Source organism: Equus przewalskii, chromosome 3 (assembly GCF_037783145.1).
Source record: "Equus przewalskii isolate Varuska chromosome 3, EquPr2, whole genome shotgun sequence".
NCBI lineage: Eukaryota > Metazoa > Chordata > Mammalia > Perissodactyla > Equidae > Equus > Equus przewalskii.
In genome coordinates this window covers 37,843,152-37,867,244 of record NC_091833.1, presented here as the reverse complement: position 1 = coordinate 37,867,244, position 24,093 = coordinate 37,843,152, and the positions used below count along the sequence as shown (strand labels likewise).

The 24,093-nt window shown below is 36.8% G+C and overlaps 1 protein-coding gene across 19 annotated transcripts in view; it reads left to right on the top strand.

Annotated features, from left to right (window-relative positions):
- BANK1 (B cell scaffold protein with ankyrin repeats 1) overlaps positions 1–24,093 on the top strand; it is a 313,259-nt gene that overhangs the window by 95,697 nt on the left and 193,469 nt on the right. For all 19 annotated transcript variants that reach the window (XM_070614152.1, XM_070614164.1, XM_070614161.1 and 16 more), the window contains one exon: positions 9,912–10,017. In XM_070614152.1, coding sequence (XP_070470253.1) covers positions 9,912–10,017 — 106 coding nt within the window. The remainder of the gene's footprint in view (positions 1–9,911; positions 10,018–24,093) is intronic.

Here is a 24,093-nt window from a genome sequence, read left to right as displayed (position 1 = left end):
GCCTTCTACTCCATCAGCCTACAAATTCAGTCCATCACTGAGCCTAATCAACGTTACCTACCAAAGATTGCTCTCTTCTCTTTATGTCTCTCCAGTTCCAGCACTTTAGTCCCCCGTTCTTCCTCCTGCCTCAACTACTGTAATAGGCTCCTAACTGACCCTTCACCGTGGGTTCTTGCGCATGACCTACTTATCTCAAGTCCATAGTCTGAGAAGTTCTTTTAAAAAGAAAGACCGCAGCCTGTAATTCTCCTGCTCAAACACTTCAGTAGATTCCAATGTTGTATGGATTTAAAACAATCTTTAACATGAACAATATAGTCTGTAGAGACTGTCCCCTCTCTTTTTCTTCAGCTCAGTCTCACTCCTCTCTCTTTCCCTCTCTGTTCTGGGCACACTGGCCTGCTTTTAGTTCCTGGACTTTTAGTTTCTAATCTCCTACCGCAGGGCCTTTGTATATGCTCCTTTCTCTAATCAAAACACTTTTCTAGTCCCCCTTCCCTCTCGCCATCTTCATCTAGTTAATTCTGATTCATCCTCCAAATTTTACCTTCCCTGACCTCATACATCTCCCTGTGCATCTCTTTGTAACACTGATGACATTCTAATTTGCCATCTGTGTGTGTGATATTTCTTGAGTTACTATCTGCCTCTCATTAGACTGCAAGGTCAATAAAGGCAGAGATACTATCTATTTGGTTCCCTGCTTCATCTCCAGAACCAAATACACTGCAAGACACATAGCTGCTGAATACATATTTTGTTGGGTGAAAGAATTTTGTCCATTAAGTTTGTCACCTAACCTCAAGTGACCTATCCATCAGAGCCTCTTTTCCAACAGCTACTGGCTTCCTGCTAGCACAGGCGCAGCTCATTTTCAGAACTCAGGTTATTGGACTTTTGGCAAGTAGTGCTGTTTCCAACTGAGGTAGAAAGAACAAGGCAAAGAAGTGAAGGGCCACAAGGGAAAAAATCAAATGAATATGAAGCAATGCAACCAATTCTGTTGTCTAGCTTGGAAACTAGTGCCAAAAACAACCCCAAAGAATAATTATAAAAATTTTCAGGAAATCATGACATCATTTGGAGAAGACTTTTTTGAAAGACATTTCTTTGAATATGTGAGTGTGTATTTGTTTTCAAACTTCTGTCTTATTTTACTATATATTAACAGTAAGTCATTACAAAATGATTGCTAAAGAGAGGTAAGGATAAGAAAAGACATGGGTCTTATGACTGCTCTATCTAATGCCTACAATAGGAAAACTTTGGTTATTTGTTTGCTTTATCATTAATGTCATTAACTATCTCCATTAATGAGTCTGTTCAAATTTGGTCAGATTAAAGCTTTGAGACTTTTAGACATTATGTTGGGGGGTAGGTCAAATTGAAGAATTCAGCACAATCCAGCATCAGTTAAGCTTCTAGAAGAGTGTTTTGTTTTTTAGTCATTATCAGATTGCCTTTACATAAATTATGATGTTTATGCATTTTGCATGATGGATGGAGATGGCAGAAGCTGCTAGTTTTCCCCTAGTATTTAATTTTCCTTTCTTACATGATAATAACTGTTGGCTGGGCACATGATTGCCCTAGGCATAGCCGTATAACTAGCTCACGGCCAATGGCATGCCAGTGGAACCAATAGATGCACATTTCTGATCATGTCCTTGAAAGAAGGATAGAGTCAGTCTCTCCCAATCACTGACTTTTTACTTTGACTGGTTTCCATGCCAACCAGGGAGTGATGGATGAACCATCTAGGACCATGGAGATGAAGTATGACAGCAAAGGGAAGTAGAGCCTGGATCCCCTAATCGGAGAGCCACCACATCAGCTCTGGTCAGCCGAATTCCAGGCTTTTGTGTGAAACAAGTTTCTATCTTGTGCAAGCCACTGGCATTTTGGGTCTCAGTACTACACTAGCAAAACTTACATTCAAATTAATTTAAAAGATATGTGTTAATGCAAGAATTTGGAAAGAAAAAACAAACTAATTTATTTGTTCAGTTGATGCAAAAGCCAGTTTAGAGAGTAAAGTCTCCTCATTGATAGACTTGTGCATTTTTCTAAATCACAATGATTACGTTTCATGGGTTATTATATCTGAGAGCTCACATCATAGTAGGTAGAGAAGAGGGAATTAACATTTACTGGAGGTTTGACATACTTACTCATTTAAACTCCTAAGTAATTGTGTCAGTTAAGTGGTATTCAGGTCCATAGCTAATGAGTCCGGGAACAGGGATTTCAACACAGGTTTCTCCTATCATAAAACATGTTTTCTTCTTGTTATATTATCACTTTCAAGTTATTTAAAGAGACTCTACTACTATATGAATACCAAATCAATAATAAATATAAGATATTTGAGAGAAGTCTTAAATTACATTGCATTTTATATTCTTATATTTATTTTTGCATATGTAGTCACAGACATGTTGACATTCTGACAGCTAACTCACTCAAAAGTTAGAAAAATTAATTTGACAAAGGAAAATATCTCTTTTATCTTAGCCCTATTATCTTATTTAGATTATTCTTTTAGATTAACTACTCAGAGTTGAATACTCATAAAGTAAAAAAAAAGGTTTTCTCTAACCCCAGGAAGTATTTGCTTTGCTCTTTTAGCTATCGTTTTCTTTACAAGCTGCAGTAGGAGACTTTGTTTCAGATATGTTATATAAACCGTTTAGCAAATTCCCCTTTTATTGGCTATTTTGACTCCCTTTCGCAGCACACATCATCACCAATGGAACAAATCAAGTGACTTTTTTTTCTTTTACTAGTGAACTTTAAATAAGCATAGCAATTTATTATAATCAGAAGAACTAGATGTTTTCAGCTCACCGTTGACTTTCTTTTGCGCTATCTGAAGGTGAAGAGTAAAGTTCAGCAGCTCTGGAATGGATCTTGTCTCCTGTTATGAATGTTTCACAACGTCCTGAGGTTATTCACTGAAATTGTTTCTCTGCTAATCAAGATTCTTTATTAGTATTTTCTCTACTAGATTTTTAAAATTACGTTAATATTCTGCGGCCAACTTTATGGGTTTCCTCACCCAACGTCAATGCTTAAAACTCCTTTTCCTTGCCCGCCTCGACTACTGAAGCTGGGAAAACCAGATTCTCACATTTTTAACCCCCCATGCAGCTAGAGGAGGTCATGTGGGACAGTTGTAGACAGTGAGGCACAAGGGAACACCTGTGGAAATTTTGCTTTTCTGTTTAAAAAAAAGAAAAAGAGTATATCTGGTTGTCAGTAGCCGCTTCCCCCCCCCGCCCCCCCCGCCATGTATGCCCCTTTTCTCCTGCTTTCTGGTTAAATATGATGTTAGGAACTACAGTGTCCATTATGAAACATGGGACCGTAATTTATTCTTTACTCAGACACTGTTTCAGATTTGATTCTTCCCTCCATGACTAGAATGTAGTATTAAATGCAGTGTGTGTAGAATGTGAAGCCCTAAGTTAAAACTTATTCTCCTACTCCTTATTAGCTCTGTGATTTTGGGTGTTACTGAATTTTTTGTATGATAATTATCACGTCTATAAAAATAGGCATTTAAAAAATCTACCATATAGGAATGTTATAAAAATGAGAGAGAAATCATATAATGCCTAGCACATTATAAGTGTCCAACATGTGGTAGTTATTCTTACTACTTAAACTCTTTGAGTCTGTTTCCTTGTGTAGACTTATTTTATACCTACAACATATAGCCTTTCACACCGCTCCATACATATGATGTATCTCCCAGCTGCTTACATTATATGATATTGCCCTAAAATCTTTTTAAGGACAGTCTCTCAATGGCATCATGCCCAAACAGTGTTCACACTCCTCATCCAAGAAAGGAGCAAATCAGAGTTTAAAGTGGTGCTGCTATGTGAATAGCTGTTCATCTCAAGGAATTCAGCTTTGTGTAATGAATGAATATCTTCATGTTTTTTTCTAGTTTATTCATATTTAATTAAACTTTCAATGGTTAGAAATTATAGCTCCGCATGTATTCGTAAAAAATAATAGAGAGAGATTGTACATTTGATAGTTTGTGTTTTTCAAGGAATTGATCTATTTCATCTAACTTGTCAAATTTATATGTGTAGTACTGTTCACAGTACTTCCTTATTATCCTATTGATGTCTTCAGGGTCTATAGTGATATCTCCTGTTCCACTCATGACATTTGTCATTTGTATCTTCTCTCTTTTGTTCTTTGTCAGTCTTGCTAGAGGTTTGTCCAACTTTATTGATCCTTTAAAAGAATCATCTCTTTGTTACATTGATTTTTTCCTATTATTTTTATATTTTCAATTTCATCGATTTTCTGAATTATGTTTATTTTCTTCTTTCTGCTTGCTTTGAGTTTACTGTATTCTTTTCCCAGGTTCTTGAAGTGGGAGCCCAGGTGATTGGTTTGAGACTTTCCCTCTTTTCTAATGTATGTATTTAGTGCTACAAAATTTTCCTCTCAGCCCTGCTTTAGCTGTGTCCCCCAAATTTTTATATGTTATATTTCACTTTCATTCAGTGCAGTGTATTTTTTCACTTCCCTTGAGATTTCCTCTTTGATTAGTGGATTATTTAGAAGTGCGTTGTTTGGTTTCCAAATGTTTGGAGACTTTCCTACTGCATTTCTGTTATGGATTTCTACTTTGATTACATGTGGTTGGAAAACACACTCTACAATTTAAATTATTTTAAATTTGTCATCTTGTTTATGTCCCAGGATATGGTCTATCCGGTATATGTTCCACATGCACTTGGAGAGAATGTTTATTCTGCTATTGTTGGATGGAATGTTCTATATGTGTTGATTAGATTCTCATGGTTAGATTATTGGATGATGACATATTTGAATTTTTCTATATTCCTGCTGATTTTCTGTCTACTTGTTCTACTGATTTTTGAAAGAGAGGTGTTTATGTCTCTAATTATAGTTATGGATTTGTCTATTTCTCCTCTCAGTTCGGTCAGTTTTTACCTCACGTATTTTGCAGCTCTGTTCTTTGTTGCATCCACATTTAGGATTTCTTTGTCTTCTTGGTGGATTGAGCTTTTATCATTGCATAATGTCTCTTTGTGTCTCTGATAATTTTCTTTGCTCTGATGTCTACTTTCCCTAATATTAATATAACTACTCTTGCTTTCCTTTGTAATGGTTTCATGTTATATTACTTTTTACCCTTTAACTTTCAATCTGCCTATACTGTTTATTTGAAGTCAGTCTCTTAAAGAGAGTATATAGTTAGGTCATCTTTTTTAATCCGCTCTACCAATCTCTGTCTTTTAATTGGTGTTTTTAGACCATTTACATTTAATGTAATCATTGATATGTTAGGGATTAAATGTGCCATTTTATTTTTCGTTTTTAGTTTGCTCTCTGCATCTCATTTCTCTGGGGTTTTTTTATTTCTTTCCTGTGAGTTACTTAGACATCTCTCTAGATTTCTATTTTGAGTTATCTCTGGTATTTTGAGTACATCTTTTTGCATATCATTTTTAGTGGTATTATTATATATACATAACTTATCACAGTCTACCTGTGTCCTCATTTTACCAGTTTGAGTAAGGTATAGAAATTTACCTCCCTTTCTCTCTTTTTACCACTCCCTCATTTATAACAAATGTCTTAAATATTTCCTCTACATACATTTAGGACCACATCAGAAAGTACTGTAATTTTTACTTTAACCATCAGACATAATTTAGAAAACTCAAGAGGAGAATGAAAACCTATGGTATTGACCTATATGTTTTGTTTACTGTTCACGTTCCAAGTTTCCTTCTTTTATCATATCCTTGCTTTATAGAGAGCTTCCTTTATCCATTATTTTTGGGTATATCTGCTGGCAACCAATTCCCTGAGTTTTCCTTCATCTGAGAATGTCTTGAATTCCCCTTCATTCCTGAAGGATGTTTTTGCTTCTTGTAAGATTCTTGGTTGACAGTTCTTTTCTTTAGCACTTAAGAAATATTGTGCCACTTCTTTTTGGCCTTCATCGTTACTACTGTGTTTCTAATTATTGTTATCCTATAGGTAAGATTTTGTTTCCCTCTCATTTCTTTCAAATTTTTTTTTGTCTTAATTTTCAGAATTATAATTATGATATGTAGTTTTTTGGGTTTATCTTGTTTGTGTTTTGCTCAGTTTCTTGAATCTGTAAGTTTGTCTCTTGCTAAGTTGAGAAAGTTTTCAGCCATTATTTTTTTGTGTACTTTTTCATTCCTATGCTCTTTCACCTCTCCTCCTGGGACTGTGATCAGATGAATGTTAAAATTTTTGCTATATCTCACAGGTCCCTAACACTTTGTGGGGTTTTTTTTTCAGTCTATTTTTTCTCTGTTGTTTAGACTGAGTAATTTTTACTGTTATATCTTCAAGTTCACTGATTCTTTCCTCTGTACTTTTAATTCTGCTTTTGAGTCCACCACTGAGGTTTTATTTTGATCATTGTATTTTTTCTAAAATTTTAGTTCTAAAATTTCCATTTGATTCTTTTTTGTACTTTGTTTTTCTTTGCCAAGACCTTCTGTATTTTTGCTGAGGCTCTCTATTTTGTATTTATTTCAAGAATGATTGTAATTGCTTGTTGAACCATTTTTATCATGGCTGTTTCAAAATCTTTGTGAGATAACTCTAAAATCTTTGTCATCTTGGTGTTGGCATTTATTTATCGTCTCTTTTTGTTCAGTTAGAGATCTTCCTGGTTCTTGGTATAACAATTGATTTTCTATTGAAATCTGGACATTTTAGTTGTATTTAGGAAGAGGAAATGGAGAAAGTACAACTAGTCCATCTCTTCCACTTCCCAGAAGTGGAAGTCTGTAACTCTAAGTATCTTTTAAAACAGATATTTTATATATTTTTTTCTCATTTAGGAAGAAATATTCATTATAATAAAGTTGTTTGTGAGGAATAAATATAAATGTATATAACATCTTCAGATTCAAATGGAGTTGTGATTTATAAATGTATATGCAAATGACTTTTTAAAGTATGTTCATTAATCTCACATGGCAGTGAAAGATCTCTCCTGGGAAAAGTTATATATTTACTTCATATGTACAGCGTGTTATTGTTTTATATTTATTCTATATCTATTTCATATCTTTTTTTAATTTTCTGCTTTCTTTTTCCAATATTCTCGATAGATCTAGATCTATGTATGCATGCATATGCATATGTGTTTATATTATGTATATATGTTTAATTTTTCCTGTAATCAAATAATAGTACCAATATAATTTTATCATTTTATTCTACTCTTAATTTTACATCAAGTTGCTCATTACTAACTAAAATCTTAGGATGGTTGTGAACATTGCTAAACAAGTATTAAACTCAATTTTACCCTTTCTATTGGAACAACAATTGTATCAATCTCATTAATTATTCTTTGGGTTGTATACCTTATTTTAAGGAAAGGAAAATTTATGACATTTTCTAATTTCAATGCCAATATTTAGAAAAGATGCCTATTTGTGTCTTTGAAACATAATATAAAAAGAAGTGTAACTATTCAAATCAGATTTTTCTAGTTAGTGTATTTTCTAAGGCGAAATCCTTTGGGGATTATTTTTAATAGCCATTTCGGTGATTTTTTACATCTTTGTTTTGTGTTCTATACCATTTACTTATATTCAAGCTTCATACTAATAATGTGATTGTGAAATCAAAAACAGAAATGATTCAACTAATTGTGGAAGGCTAGAATATTAAAAGGTGTCTGTATTCTTTACTAATTAAATAAATCTTTGTCTACAAGATGAGGTTGTTTTCTCCTGATTCTAAAAACGCTGCTACTTTATTTTTAAAATTCAATGATATAAGCTGTAGCATTTCTCACATTGAAGTATCCAGTGGTGCCTCTATAACAAATAGTGCTTCTCAAATTCCTAGTGAGAACTCTTGCTCTTTTGAATTCTTATCTGTGTCTCAGAATCTCAGAGCTAGAAGGAATCCCAGAGGCTATCTTACGCCTAACATATACATGAGTATAGTAACTCCATGACACACCAATCTCCACCCACTAAATCTTATATACTTTCGGAAAGAAAGAGTAGGTTTATCTCCTTATGTAAAAATACCAATGACTGGTAATAGCCTATGCAGAACTCTCATGGCTATTGACATAAATTTTGAAGAAAATTTGTAAACTAATGTTATGATTTTCATGTTTCCTAATTCCTTTCATCAGCTCATATAGCTAAAACATATTCTTTTTGAGCTTTATTATGGAGAAAGTAGAAACATATTGCCAATGATGTTTTGCCCCACAAGTCCTATCAAAAATTCCTCAGAAGATTAAAAAGTAATTATTACTAATACAAAATATGTTATATGTTGCATCTTTATTTATGGAATAGGTTCCACTCATTATCAACCACATAAGCAATCATTATCATGCTGAAACTTAAATAAACTTAATTTAATCTGCACAATGAACGTTCACATGTTCAGCATTATAGGCCTTAAACAACTCCTCATTGCTTACAGGATGAATTAGAAACTTTTCATCAGACGTACGAGGCACTTTTTGAAATGCCCACTTCCTTCTTCTTTCTCATTCTTCTGCAGTCTTATGGAAATTCCTAAAGTCCTTAACCAGGTCATCTTTCATGACACCTTCATGACTATGTACAGTTTATTCTCTTAGTCCAGAATGTTCCTTTTATGCATGGAAATCTCAACTTAGGTTATCTCCTCCATAAAGCTTTTCCTAACCTTTTGTTCGTCTGTGGAACTGAGCGATCTCCCTTTTGCCCACACTGTCCCTGACCCATAGAGGCTCTTTATCATAGTACCTAGAACTCACTTCATTGCCCACTTGCAGTTACATGACTGCGAATTTCTTGAAGGCAGAGCTGGCTGTCACATCTCTCCCCACCCTCTCTTTTTTTTCTTGATGTGTCAGTGCTAAGAGTTTCACATGGTCCATAGCAGTAAATAGATTAATGTTCGGTTTTGCTCCATATTGCATAGCTGTAGGTCGAGAAAAGGACTTTCATCCCCTTTCCCCACTTCTAAGCAGAACTTCAGAAAATACAGAGAGTCCTGAACCGCTTTATTATTTGAAGCACCCAGAGTACTGAAAAATTAAGAATTTCACAATGAAAATATTTTTTTTCAACCCAGACATTCAATTTCTGTGACTGTGTGTTGGCAATATGTCTAATTTTTTTTGGAAATCATTTCAAAAGGCTTAAGAAGGAACTTTTGTTCCGCCATATGGGTTGTAATTGGCTCACTTCCTCAGCAACAATCACCTGTCCCAGGTCCATTTAGTCTCAGCCACAGTTTCACAAAACCCGATGTTAAAAGAATGCTGGTCTCTGCACTAGTGTGTGCCACCGTGGGGGAGGGGGGGGCGCTTGAGCTCTGCGTGGCCCCTCCCCAAGCACTCGGATTAGGGAAGTAGGTTAGACATGGAATTACTCTATATCTGCCGGGAAAAATAGGCCAAGATGAATATTCTCCCTCACTTTGACGCAGAAATAAAATGATCTATTTAAGACTGTCTCATTTCTGACCCTAAAATTGAATATTCAGACTCATCATTTTATTATTTCAGTTATTAAAATGTAACATGTGTTTTAACAGAATTTATTATTGAAACAAATTTCGGTGTTATCGTTGACCTACTGTAATGCTCTTTTAAAATTAGCATTTGAGTAAAGATACTTATCTGAAAGCACAGACTTTTATTTCTTGCATCTATTTTTCTATTGTTTTAATAACTGATTTTTAGACAAGCCTCTGTTTTGTATTAGTCTTTCAAAAAAGACATCAGTATTCCTAAAGATTACCCAGTATTCACTCCAGCTAATAATTTTTTATTATATTGCTCTAAGATGAGTTTCAAAACAAATAATTGAACTAAGAAAAATTTTTTTATTTGAAAACAGAGTGACATGGACGAACTTGATGACATTCTCACATACATATTCAAATATGAGATACCATATTATGAGTTCCGATCCCTCCAGACTGGAGTCTGCCCTCCCAAGGAATGTGAGTATTTTCCAACTGCATCAGTTTCTCTTCATGTCACATGCCACTCTATATAACTGGTATGTAATAACAATCATAGCCAAGAATATGGCAGCTTTATTGCTGATTAAACGTTTTAGACAATTCCCATCCCCTGGTGAGAGAGCACACTAGTACAAACTTCTAGAGGTCCATTCAGTAATTCTTTTTATCACAAGCCCTAGAAATGTTTTTATTCTAAATATTTTTATTCTAAAGAAATGTTTGGACGAGTACATTTATGATGGAGATTGTTCATCACAGCATTATTTATGATTACCAAAATGGAAATAACTTAATCTTCCAAAGGTAGGTAATTGGTTAAATATTGGTACATCCATTAATGCAATCTTCATGAGTGAATTTTGTTGTAAATTGATTTGCTGGCTGGAGTGATGCTTTGACGTAGACTTCATTGAATAAAAGCAATGTATGTAGCAGTAGATAGAGTGTGATCTGTTCAAAAAAGCACTTATGTTTAATAGCATGTATGTTTACATATATATTGATGGTCTGGACAGATGTGCACCTGTTAACAGTAGGATATTTGGGTTGTGCAATTTCAGGGATTATATTTTTTTTCCATTTTGCTTAATCTGTGTTTTCTACAATGACTATGTATTATTTGTATCATAAAAAGAAAAATATATATAAACGTCAAGAAAAGTATATATAGGAGCTACTACAAGAAAAATCATACTTCTAAATGTTATCATGAGCTCAGTAGTATATTTTTGAAGTTGTTTGTTCCTGTAGAGTTTGTTGACATCCTATTTATAATTCACTTATATGCCCAGTATGTGCCAAACACGATGGTCGAGATGTAACGGTGAGTAAGACAGGCATAGAGCTAAAGAATAGGAGAGGTTGCAGGGGGTGGCCCTGTGGCCGAGTGGTTAAGTTCGCGTGCTCCGCTGCAGGCGGCCCAGTGATTCATTGGTTCGAATCCTGGGAGCGGACATGGCACCGCTCATCAAACCATGCTGAGGCGGTGTCCCACATGCCACAACTGGAAAGACCCACAACGAAGAATATACAACTATGTACCGGGGGGCTTTGGGGAGAAAAAGGAAAAAAATTAAATCTTTTAAAAAAAAAGTAGGAGAAGTTTACTATGAGCATACCGTAGGGCTAAGGAGCAGAGGCTTTTTCTGTAGAGTTTCTGAGTTATTTGAAGCGGTATTATCATGAGGCTAGCAGGCCTCGGGGGAGCAGTAAGAAAAGAATGGGAGCCCTAAGGCACAGCTGATTGTAACTCACCTGGACATGTGAGAACCTTCAGCATGTATGTGAGGTTACTTTACTGGGAAAGGTCAAAGACAGGCTGGTTTTAAATAAATAATCTATGAGATTAGTGAAAATTGATATCAATTTCCCATATACATTTTAACAATATATAATTCACTTAGAAAAGTTAGAGATTAGATTAGGATAGAAAAGGAAAATGACATGATTCCTTATTGAAGACACTTATCCCCTAATTGAGGAAACACAGTAGTATATATGTCATAGTAGAAAAAATCAATGTGCTAAACTTTGTGGAGTTGATTATATTGACAACAGAATTTTAGAGAAAAGCTATATTATTTTTTAGGATGTGCTTCATAAAAGAGATGGGAGTTTACCTAGATCTTAAATGTTGTGTCCGAGTGAGGAAAGAGAAAGATAGGAATTCTAGGCAAGAAGAAGTGCATGCAAAGGTATGAAGATGGAATTATGACACGGTTTTTACAAATTCCCCCAGAATTGTATTTGTTTAGGTTTGTGGAATGAGACTTCTGGGGTTGGAGGGGATAGAGTGGTTTTGGTCCCTCATTTTTATAGGTAAAGAATTCTGGTTAAGTTTCAAAGTGCTTCTCAGTGCCTTGCCTAGTAGAATAAGAATTTTAGAATTAGAAAGGATGGAATAGATTTGGCCACTTATTTTTATAAAAAAAAAGAATTCTGCATGGGTTAAATCAGAGCCGCTGATAGTGTGGGTCTGATCCAGTAGGTCTGGGGCAGAGTTAAGTTTCTGCTTTTCTAACCAGCTCCCAGGTAAAGCTGATGCTGCTGGTCCTCAGACCTCTCACTGAGCATCAGGGCTTTAGAGCTGTGGTTCTCAAACTCGGTGCATATTATAATTAGCTGTGGAGCTTTGAAACATCCCATGCCTAAACCATATACCCCCAATTGATGAAGAATCTTGGGGGTGGGTCCCAGCTCTCAGGTGATTCTAATTAATGGGCAGCCAAGGTTATCAGCCCCTAATTGCTGCAATGTAGTACAGACCTACAAAATAATTCATCTTCATACTGATCTTTGACATAGGGAAAAATATTTTTCTCTAACGTAAAAACAAAAAATCTCTTTACAAAGGTTAGAAAGTTAATAGCATTCGAACATTTTGAACCATTGCTAGAATTTGATGATTATTCTGTATTTGAAAAATATTTTAATAAAAACTTACGTTTTTAGAAACAAGCTAAAAATGGAAAATTCAGTGTAATCTAGGTAATTCATTCAGAAACCTTTTTGCTAGGTATTTCCAGATGACACATGCTGCTAAACCTACAACAGAAGAAAACAACCCTCATAACATTAGGCTCTAATTCCCAGTGGAAGTACAAAATAACACAATATGAATTACATAGTAAAAATATCCAAGATAGACGTGAATATGACTGAACTCATGTTTTGCTTGCTTCCTTGACCCTATAATCTTGGAGCAATGTCAGCTTCAAAATAGCTGGTCTTTGAGACTTTGCACCTGCATTTTCATAATTTTCAAGTTGGGTGGATGATAAGGTTTGAGATGCCTTTATACATAAAGTGGAGTTAATTGAGGGAGAGCACTGAGGAAAGAAATGTTAAGTTGTTGAGGAATTTCTGTAGAAACACCATTAGCGGTTTTCTGCGGAGTAAGTTCAGCAAACAGTGATCAGTTATAATTCCAGATGTCCATCCTCTTAGGACCGTTCTTCAACTATTTGGTGAAATGTTTTATTTTTTAAACATGTATTATTTATGACTGTATATTTTAGCTCAAATAAATTGGAGGTTAGGACATTGTAAGGGGAAGGTAGTCACAAGGAATTGACAAAGTGTACCTTGAGTATTGACCTGCCCTAGGGATGAGCCGTGGAGTTATGTGCAAATACCTACAGCTCTTGAAAAGTATGGAGCTAAACGCTCCATCTGTCAGAACTGTTTATCTTATTATTGCCCCATCCTTGTTTCTTTGCCAAGTTGTTTATGGTAAATTCTGGGTTTAGTTCCCTGTCACTTCATTTATAATAAGTAAAGTGCTATTTCATGCCTTTATGTCGTGGTCATTTCCACTCCTGTCTAGCCAATGAATTTCCTCATTTGACTTTTTTCCCTAGGCAAGCAAAGTTAGGGGGGAGGGGGGGGGTTGCAGAGATAAAATAAAAAGTATGCAAGAAATCAAGTCGGCTTTAAGATTCTCTTACCTTGTAATGCTTCATTATTGATTTAAAAATAACATTTTCCACTGATAAGAGTTTTCCATAGAAGAAAGTTCTCCCCGGGAGTAGACTAGTGAAAGATTTCTGAATGCTGTTGCTCATTTCGTGTACTGTGGGCCTTTTGAACCCGATAGTTACAGAAATAATTCATAAACAACTTTCTGGTGTGGGAATCATCAGGGACTGTGAGACCAACACAGGGAATTTTAGCAGGCAATTTCCTACTGATACATAAGATAGCAGAATAGAAAGTATCAGAGCACATCCCTCAAAGTCAGAGTAAGTACCCTTTTGAACTCCCATTTTGGTTGTAGATGTTTATCAATACACACCTAGTCTCGGCCACCGTGAAATCACTGAGTGCTGCTGACTTGGCATGATGGTGAAGCAGAACAGCACACCTGGCCAAACGCAATTGCTTTCACCCCTCAGCAGCGGTCCCCAAGGCTAGGTTTCAAGCCATCTTCTGTAGTCTAGTAAGTCTTAACTGCAGCAGGTCCATGACTTTCCCTAACTCTTCAGAACTCTTCCAAACGCTGGGCAGTGCAAAGCATCTCTTGTCATGGATAGGAAGAAATAAATAGTTAATTTGTTTTTAAAAGAGGCTACAGTTGCTGGTTCAATCACCATAAATGGCAGTTAGCTTAGGAAAAAGGAACCTAGGTTACATTTGGGCAGATTATTTACCTTTACCCAGAAAGGAGACCTGGATTAGTAAAGCCCTTGCCACTTTCTAGGAAAGCATGCCAAGGCATATATCCACTTACAAGTAGCAATATCTTAATCTGAAAGGAGATGGCATACAATCACCAGTGACATGTGAAAGTAGAACTCAGAATATTATCTCCTAACGTGTCTATGAAATATGGAGCATGGAACTGGATATTCAGTATATACATACGTAGTAGTCACTGTAGTTCCGAGATTTATCGTCGACTTACCGTCCTATCTTTAGATTCACACAAAATAGCTCATTTGCTGAGTAGAAAATAACTAAATGTCATTGGGTTGTCTCTTTTTCTATCATCAAATAATTTAAACATGCAGAAAAATATAGAGAACAATATTAAAAAAAACCCTTGTACCCCTCACTTGGCTTTTCCAAATCTTAACATTTTCTTCAGATGTTGTTTTTAAAGAAATAAAACATTGTAGATCTAGTTGAATTTCTCTATTCCCCTTTGTGATTCCACACACTTGAAAAGTAACCATACTTTAATTAAATTTCTTGATGAGCATTCCTGGGCAGTTCTTCATCCTTACTACATACATTTGTTGCCATAATTCATATACTGTTTTGTAATTTTGTAAATTTCATGTAACTATCACACTTTTTCTCCTTCAACTTACTATTTTTGCCCAACATTAATTTTTTATATTTATACATATAAATATGTATGTAGATCTAGGTCGTTCATTTGAAATACTCTAGAGCATTGTATTATTTGATTATACTGCAATCTGTATCTGCTCATCTATTAATAGATAATAACATTCCCAAAATTTTTATCTTCACAATGCTACTGTGAACTTTCTTGCATATGGATTCCTATGCATATGTGTATTAATTTCTCAGGAGATATAATTACCAATAGAATTTATGAGTTAAACAGACATGTACTTATTCTACAGTGCTATATATTTTCAAATTTCTGTGGAAAATATTAGTACGAATCTATAATTCCACCAAGCAGCATTGTGCCATTGCTCCACATATTTTCTATGTTAACAATTGTGTGGCAACTTCCTGTGGCCAGTCTGAGAGCTGTGAAATGGTACCTCACTCTTTAATTAATATGTTCATTATGTATATAGTTGAGCGTCTTTTCTTCTGTTTATTTACAATTTCTTTTTTCTTTGATGAATTTCCATTTAATAGTCTTTGTTTATTTCTGTTGGTTATTTTTTTCTTATTGAGTTTTGGGAGTTTTTCTTTTTAAATATATATATATATATTAGGGATAGTAACCATTTCCCAGTTTTTTGAGTTTTGTTTGTTTGGTGAGGAAGATCAGCCCTGAGCTAACATCTGTTGCCAATTTCCTCTTTTTGCCTGAGGAAGAAGGTCCCTGAGCTAACATCTGTGCCAACGTTCCTCTATTTCATGTGGGATGCCGCCATGGTGTGGCTTGATGAGCGGTGCTAGGTCTGTACCCGGGATCCAAACCTGCGAACCCTGGGCTGCTGAAGCAGAGCACGAGAACTTAACCCCTACACCACCCGGCCGGCCCCACCATTTGTCACTTTCATACATTGTAAATATCTACTTAATCAGTGGCTTGTCTTTGAATTGATATTGTATCTTATGTAGGGATACAGTTAAATTCGTAGTGAAACTTGACGTCTACTAGAGCTGATCCCCACCTCATTCTTTAAATTATTTTTGTTCTTCTTCCTACTTTATTTGTTCTATGATACTTAGGATCAGTTTGTAAAATTCCATGAAAAACTCTAATAAAAGTGAAATAAAATTATAGATTAATGTGGTAAAAACTGCTATTTTTATTATACTTAACGCTTTCTAACCATAAGCATGATACTTCATTTATTTGGGTCTTTTTATGTCTTTCAAAAGAATGTTATATTTTTATAAAATTCTTGAAAATCTTTGTTAGATTTATTTCTAGTTATTATTTTATTGTTTTGTTAACATCAAAAATCTTATTTTAAAATTATATTTTTTAATTATTTGTGACTGCCCCTTTCCTTCCTGCCTATGGGATTGATCCATGTGTCTTATAAGGTATTGTAGTTCTACGCAGAAAGAGGAGTTTTTGCAAATGAAGAATTGCTAATCTTACTCCCTGAAAAGAAAATTAGGAACAGATAGAATCAACATTAAGGGTATTTTACAAAAATATATATGTATTTTTTTTTTAAGGAAGGAATTTTATTTCTTTTAAAGATTGGCACCTGCACTAACATCTGTTACCAATCTTTTCTTTTCTTTTCTTCTTCTTCTTCTTCTCCCCAAAGCACCCCCAGTACATAGTAGTGTATTCTAGTTGTGAGTGCCTCTGGCTGTGGCACATGGGACGCCTCCTCAGCATGGCCTGATGAGTGGTGCCATGTCGCGCCCAGGATCCAAACCAGTGAAACCCTGGGCCACCGAAGCTGAGCTCAAACTTAACCTCTTGGCCACAGGGCCAGCCCTCAAGAAATATTTTTAAATGTTTCCTGAAATATGAATGTTGCAAAGTGTGAAGTTATATGGACCTTTTTAGTTTTCATTTCAAACCATCTAAAAAGAAAATCTGAAACAATGAAGAAATCAATGTAAAAGAAAGAAAGTGATCAATATTATTGCTCATTCTGGGATGAGAAGTAATAGATGGTAGGGAAAAAATGTAGTCATGTGAACTCACTTCAGATTTGTAGCAAACGCATAGGGGTTAAGTAAATACACTAAATTAGAGACAGATTTACATGTAAGTTACATGTAACACCTTATCAAAACTTGTAGTGATTAAGTTGGAGATTTGACATGTAAATTGACTGTTAAATTATAGATTTTCCCACTTCATTTTTTTCGAGAACACAACCTACATGTACAGATTTTCACATCTCCTACCAAGGATATATTTAGCATATTCTCGTTAATTTCATGAACTGATGGTTCAATTTGTATCAAACAATAATAAAATAAAACAACCACTTTGAATCCTTCGAAATGGTTTTTCACTTGAATAGCCCAAAAAAGAGCTATTTCTTCAGTATTATACTACTGTTATTCACTTTTACACTGTTTCTTCAGAGATTCGATATTTCTCCAGATGTGTAGTTTGAAAAGTTATACTTTTAAACATCCTAACTGTGGTTGGAGAATGTATGTAAAATATTGGGGGGGGGAAAGGAAAGAAGGAAGGAACTAACTAAGGCTGATACCAGAGCCAGAATTTGGCCTTCCCCATATTGAATTATTCCCCAGACAGAGAAGAACCTCTGGCCTTGAGTCCACAGGGAGCAAGGGAAGATAGAACAATATGTCTTGCAGAATCAAAGAAACTTCCCTGGGCCGAGGACGCATCCTAACGCTGTGGACACAGGCGATGTGCTGTCCTGAGTCCAAGAAGCATCCCTGAACGGTCAGACCTTCTCACCTTTGAACAGCGGTCATAATTACTTCTCATTCTGCCGATTTCCCTTTCCATAACAACCCACATTCTATAATAATTGAGGACCCTGTAATTATAGATAAAAAGGGGAGCCTGCAAATGTAATATTTTTCTCCCAATTAAAAGAACTTTAATCTAAAAAATTCTAATAAGCAATCTTATTTGTTCATTAGTGTTACAAGTGTAAACAAAGTGCCAGATACTCTTCTAGGTTCTCCACACACAGGCGCCCCATATAGAAAAGTCTGCCTTCATGCAGCTTTTACTTTAGTGAGGGCAACAGGATAAACAATTCACCAACAACAACAGAAAAATAAGCAGTATTATTTCAAATAGTGATACTGGTTATGAGCAAAATAAAACAAAGTGAGAGGACAGAGAGTTGGGAGGTGATGAGAAGCCATGCAAAGATTTTAAACATAGTTTGATGTCATCTAATTTACACTTAAAAAAATATATCTTGCTGCTATGCAGAGACCAGATCCAGGTGTGAGAGCATGGAAGCAGGGTACCAGGGAGGAGGCCATTCCGGTGGTCTCAGGGAACATGAGGGTGCCTCTCACCTGGTGGTAGTGGTGGAGGTGATGACACTTGCTCTTATTTGGTAGATATTTGAAAGTAAAGATGGTGGAGCTTGCTAACAGATTGTCAGAAGCCCAGGAAGGCGGTCATCTGTTGTTCTCACAGCCATGGCCTGGACGAGATCATTCTATAGAGAATGTAGTCCAGAGCAAAGGTCTGCATCCTGAGCAAAGCAACATTTAGAGGTCTGGAAGAGAAGTTTCTATACAAGGAGATGGAAAAAGGAACGCCTACTGAAGTAGGAGTGTGGTGTGTTGAGAGCCAAATGAAGAAAATGTTTCTGAGAGAAGGAAGTGATCAACCATGTCATATTCTACTGCAGGGAGTAAGAGTGGAAAAAGGCCACAGAATAACTAGTGATTTACAGAACCTTCATTAATGCCAAAAATGTCCCCCAGTGGATCCAGGTATTCCCAAATCTTCGCACCAAGAATATCATGTAGATCTATCAGGTTCTCCTGAAAATCTGTATCAATAGATAGTGTCTATAAAGCAAATACTGCAAAGATGAAGAATTATAGTTCCGATTACCCCAAGACCCCCCAAATTCTGCAAATATCTAAAAGTAGTTGGAAATGCAGACTGATTCAGAGGATGCAACATGTCAACAAGTGAAAGGAAGCACTATCCAGAAGAAACAGAGAAGAGGATTGTGTACAGTTTTAATTAACTGCCCCTTGGGCACATTTTCCATTGTAGTGAACCTAACTTTCATTTGGTATGTACCCTTCCACCATTTTAAGCATCTCTGAAATTGAAGACTGAGTTGAGATATACAGATATCAGGATAAAGCATGAATAGAAGCCTACAGGACAAATTATGAACGGGGCAGCATAAAATAGAAGGGACAGGGCAGCAGATGAGTGAAACAAAAATGGAACAGATTAGGTTGAGAATCCGAAGTGCACAGCAACAGCAAGGTTAACAGCAAATACTATCCTCTAGGAAGGAACTCTGTCTGTTTGGTTCATGGGTTCATTCCCAGTGCCTAGAAGAATTTCTAGCGCTCAATAAATATTTATTTTGTTAACTCATTAGTGGCAACAAAGTTAACCATACACTAAAAGCAATAAGACCCTGGTCAGAAGTAGATATAGACTAGTAATATTTGAGCTCCCCCCAAAAAAGAGTGCTTCTTTGTAGGAATATAAGGCAGCTATTTATAATGTCATTTATTGTCTTTTCTTTTCTTTTCTGCTTCTTATCCATGGCATCTGCCATTGGCAGAATGAAAAGCTGGCATACAAGCCTTCTGAATGTGCTGCACTGGACTGTGTCAAATAACCAAGACACATAGCTCCTCTCCTCTGGGCTGACACACAGAATACAGGTTTTTCAGGGTCGACAATAATAAGCATCTCCAAGTTTATCATAGGGTTAGGGGAAAAACCGTAAATACTATCCATGAGTATCTGATAACAGGAAATATCTCTAAGATCAACTCATTTTATTAGGGACACATGGCCTCAATTACATACAAACACACACAGACACACACACACACAGGAAATGGAGGCTTTTTTGATCAATGAATTGAATAAGTTACTGCTTAAGAAACTAACCATACTTTTGCAGCTGTTGTGCAGTAATGATCCTCAAACCTAGAGTTTCTATCCTCTGAAACTCTTGACAGGTTCAGAACTCCTCCCCTCCATACCACCCTGTTACTAACCCACCCCCAAAACACCTCCTTCTATGTCCTGAAGGGACACATTTGCTCTCTGGGTTCTGCCATTACCGAATAGTTGTAGAAGACTTTGGGGCGTCACTGTAGGTTTAGAGACTCATTGCATTACTCCAGGAAGGATAGGAACTCCAAGATACAGAAGAACTTGCTTTCGTGACTTGTTCCTATAGGTTATGGTTTACCGAAACCACCACAGTCATTTTCCTGGGTAAATTAGTCAAGGTTCTCCAGAGAAACAGAACTAATAGGATGTATTGAAAGAGAGACAGAGGGAGATTTACTTTAAGGAAGTGGCTCACCTGATTGTGGGGGATGGCAATTCTGAAATCTGCAGGGCAAGCCAGCAAACTGGAAATCCCAGCAGAAGTTGATGTTTCAGCTTTGAGTCCAAAGGCAGTCTGGAGACAAAATTCCTTCCTCTTTGGTGAACCTTAGTCTTTTTTCCTACAGACTTTAACTGATCAGATGAGGCTCATCCACATTATGGAGAGTAATCTGCTTTACTCAAAGTCTACTCAATTATATAACAGTAAATCAAATTAGATATATGTGTCTCTTTGAGGGCCGGCCCTCTGGCTAAGTGGTTAAGTTTGCACACTCTGCTCAGGTGGCCTGGAGTTCACCAGTTCAGATCCTGGGCGCGGACCTACACATCGCTTATCAAGCCGTGCTGTAGCGGCATCCCACATAGAAAAACTAGAATGACTTACAAGTAGGATATACAACTATGTCCTGGGGCAAAAAGAGGGGGATTGGCAACAGATATTAGCTCAGGGCCAATCTTCCTCACCAAAAAGCATTAAAAAAAAAGGACACTAATTAAAATGTCAATAAATAAATAAATAGAAAACATAAATGTGCCTTTGTGTAGAGCATATTGGTATAAACTTAGCTCCTGTGTCATTAAATTTTGATAGTCACCACAGAACACTTGTTTTGTTGAAGAGGAAGTATTCTGAAATAGGGCCCCAAACAAAGTCCTTTTTGCCATTTACAGTAACATGTTCACAGACGCAGGGATTCGGACGTGAATATCTTTAGGGAGTGATAATTTAGCTTACTACACTAAGCAAGAGATATTACCCCAAAAGGCACTTTCATGAACAGGAAGGTAGTAATAGCTGTACAGTTCAGCACGTCTTAACGCTGTGAGCAATGGCTGCTTTGATTTGCTGTTATATAACACTGCTAGCAGCTACCCCATCAACTCCCACGTCTGTACTTCTCCATGGCAGTAATCTTTGTCACTTTCTCTAATTAACATTCTCTCTCTCCTACCTTGTAACTTTGTAGCCATGACCTGAATGTTGTCTTCAATCCAGCTCTTTCCTTCGGAGCCCACACAGTCCATCATCAAGTTCTGTCAACTTTTCTTTTGAAATATCTGACATCTCTCTCTTCTCTTGTCCATTTTCACTGCCACCACTCTAACTCAGACCATCAGTTATCTCTCCTTCCTCCTGAAAAATCTCCTAGCAGGTTTCTCTAATATGTTTCACCTTTCTTTCCAATCCATCCTACACTTAGGTGCCTCCCTAATCATTCTCATATTCCATTTTCATTCTGTCCCTATATTACATAGGATGGTGCTCCTGAAGGCATTTTAAACTCTATCCAGTTCCTTTATTGCCCCAAAACTGCCCAGATTTTCCTTCTTGCCTTAGTTCACTTTTATCATCAAAATTATTTAATATTTTTCAAAGAATAAATCAGGTGCTCGAGACTATAGGAAGTCCTAAAACTTGCTGAATACTCCTACTGATGAAATTATGCATCCATGCCTGATGTGTTGATTTACTGCTTGGTGGTGCACATTTCTTGGATTTCCAGGTGAGCCTCATACAAAGGCTTTCTACTCGTAAGCCATGCCTCGAGGTGGAGTGGCCAGCCTTCTGACCCCAACCCAGCCCCTCTGGATTCACACTCTTGTTGCAGGTTTCCTGGCTCTTTCTGGGCTCTTCCCTGGCTTCTCTCTGGGTTCTTTCTTGATTCATTTGCTGTCAAGATTTAGCAGAGACAAAGTTGATAACTTTCAAAAGGCATTTTTTAAATGAACGCAGAGGAGCAGAATACAATCACACATGTGTAGAAATAAAGATTCTAGAGATTTCTTATTTTAACCAGAGGTTAGCCACAGATTAGCTGGGCTGGTTAAATATGGAGCAGCCCCACTCTTTTTATTATCTCATCACTGTCTGGGTTTGATAGTGGGAAGAGGATAGTAAACAAACCTATTCAAATGCTGTGAGATTTAATTTTCATACCAATTCCAAGAACTGCTAGTAAGAGCAGCACCTCCCCCTTGCTTCCTAACATCACGCCTGACACGGACTCCAAGCTCACGGGCTGTTCGTTGTGGCCTCGGGGCCCCGCTTCAATCTTATTTTGCATGTTGCCTTATTTCTCCCTGGCCATTCCTGGCCCATAGCCCTGGATAAAAAGGCTTTTTACAGTGTGTCCCCAAATACTCCTTCTCTGGGAGCAAACTGTCTTGCACCAACTCGCCGCTTCCATGTTCTGCTGCTCTGCTGTTATTCACTTGACACCAGGTGCCTAAATGCCCTAATTCTCAACTCCGTTCATTAGCCATCGCATTTCTTTCCCTTTCTCTTCCTTCTTCCACTTTTCCTCTTTCTCCTCCTCTTATTATTACTGCTGCTAATTTTATGGTGGATTCTATTAGGATAGTCAATGAGCAATGAACTCCTTCTGGATTCAGGGTTACATGCTCCATTCATTTCTCATGCTTTTTGTCAATTCGTCATTCAGATGTTTTGCATGCCAGAGCATCAATCTTCCAGAATTCTATTTTTGTAGTTTTACAGAACTCCCAAATCTTAAACATTCAGTTACAGCAAAAAACAGAATTTTCACCAAAATTAAAAATATGTACCATCACTCAAAGAAATTTGTATTATCTGCAAACTGCAGAGTAAGGATTCACTTTCATCCCAGATTTTTCCTATTGTTTTGCCTGAGCCTGACAAGTGGGAGAATAAACAAGACAGGATCAAGGCCCTAGGACTGTTCTTTCCAGCTCCAGCGTGGTCACCAGGACCGGCTCCAGCCACACCCAGTTTGGATTTTAACCTGGTGCCCTAAACACAGAGATACCCGGGAGAACTCCTCAGAAATCGTGGGCTTGGAGGTCCACAGCTTCCTCCTTCAGCCGCATGCCTTTCCTGGCCTCACTCTGGGGAGCAGCCCACGGGATTGCGCTCAGAGCCTCCCTAACCGTGTGGAAGAAAGAAAAGGAGGCACCATACTTTAGAACATACCTGGCCATGTTGCAATGGGAAACCAATTCGGAACTCCCTATCCAAAAGGGGGAAGTGGCCTCTCGATTGCTTTAAAATGCAATTGATTCTCATTGTTCACAATAGTTGTGTTCTATAAAGTCACTGAATGAGGAATACTGAGCCATGGCTCATAGGAAAACTACAGGGTTAGGTTCCTGCTAGCCTCTGGCCACATTTGTCAGCCAATCAATACATAACTTTGTTTTATGAGTTTTTGTTTAAAGACACATTGTTTAATATATACTTTTGATTCATTAACGTTGAACTCACTGCCCATAACATCATCAGTCACGCCTGAGCAAAGCTTTTCTAACACACTTATTTTCTTCATGAAGCTCATCACAGCCTTCTTGCACTTAGGAACACTAGACAGCACTTCAGCTCTATGCCAGGGGCCATTTAAACGGCTAAGTCACCAACAAAAAGCCACAAAATGTGAAAAATATGGCATTACATAGACCACAAAATGGATGTTCATTTACAGAATGGCAGCTGAAATAAGAAAGCAAAGCATTGCCTTGTTTAACTTCAGCTGGGAACATGCACTTTGGGTGACTCAAATTTTTCACTGCTCTGCACTTGTCCATGAATGACCCCAGAAGTGCCACAGTGTTGATTTCGGGGGTACAAATAAATTATAATGAGTAGATGAGTTTGCAAATATGGAATCCCCAAGTTATGATGTTCAACTGTGCTTATTTGTTTGGAAGAATACATTGGACATAGGCTTAATATCTGATTGAACATATTTTATTATCCTCATTTAATGATTGAGAAAATGGAGACAGAAAGTTCAAGCAGCTTGTCCAAGTTACGCTATTAGTAAATGCTGGAGTTGGTGTTCCATCCACACAGTCTGGTTCTGAAGCCCTGATGTTCAAGCACTAACTGCACAAGATTGTCACTC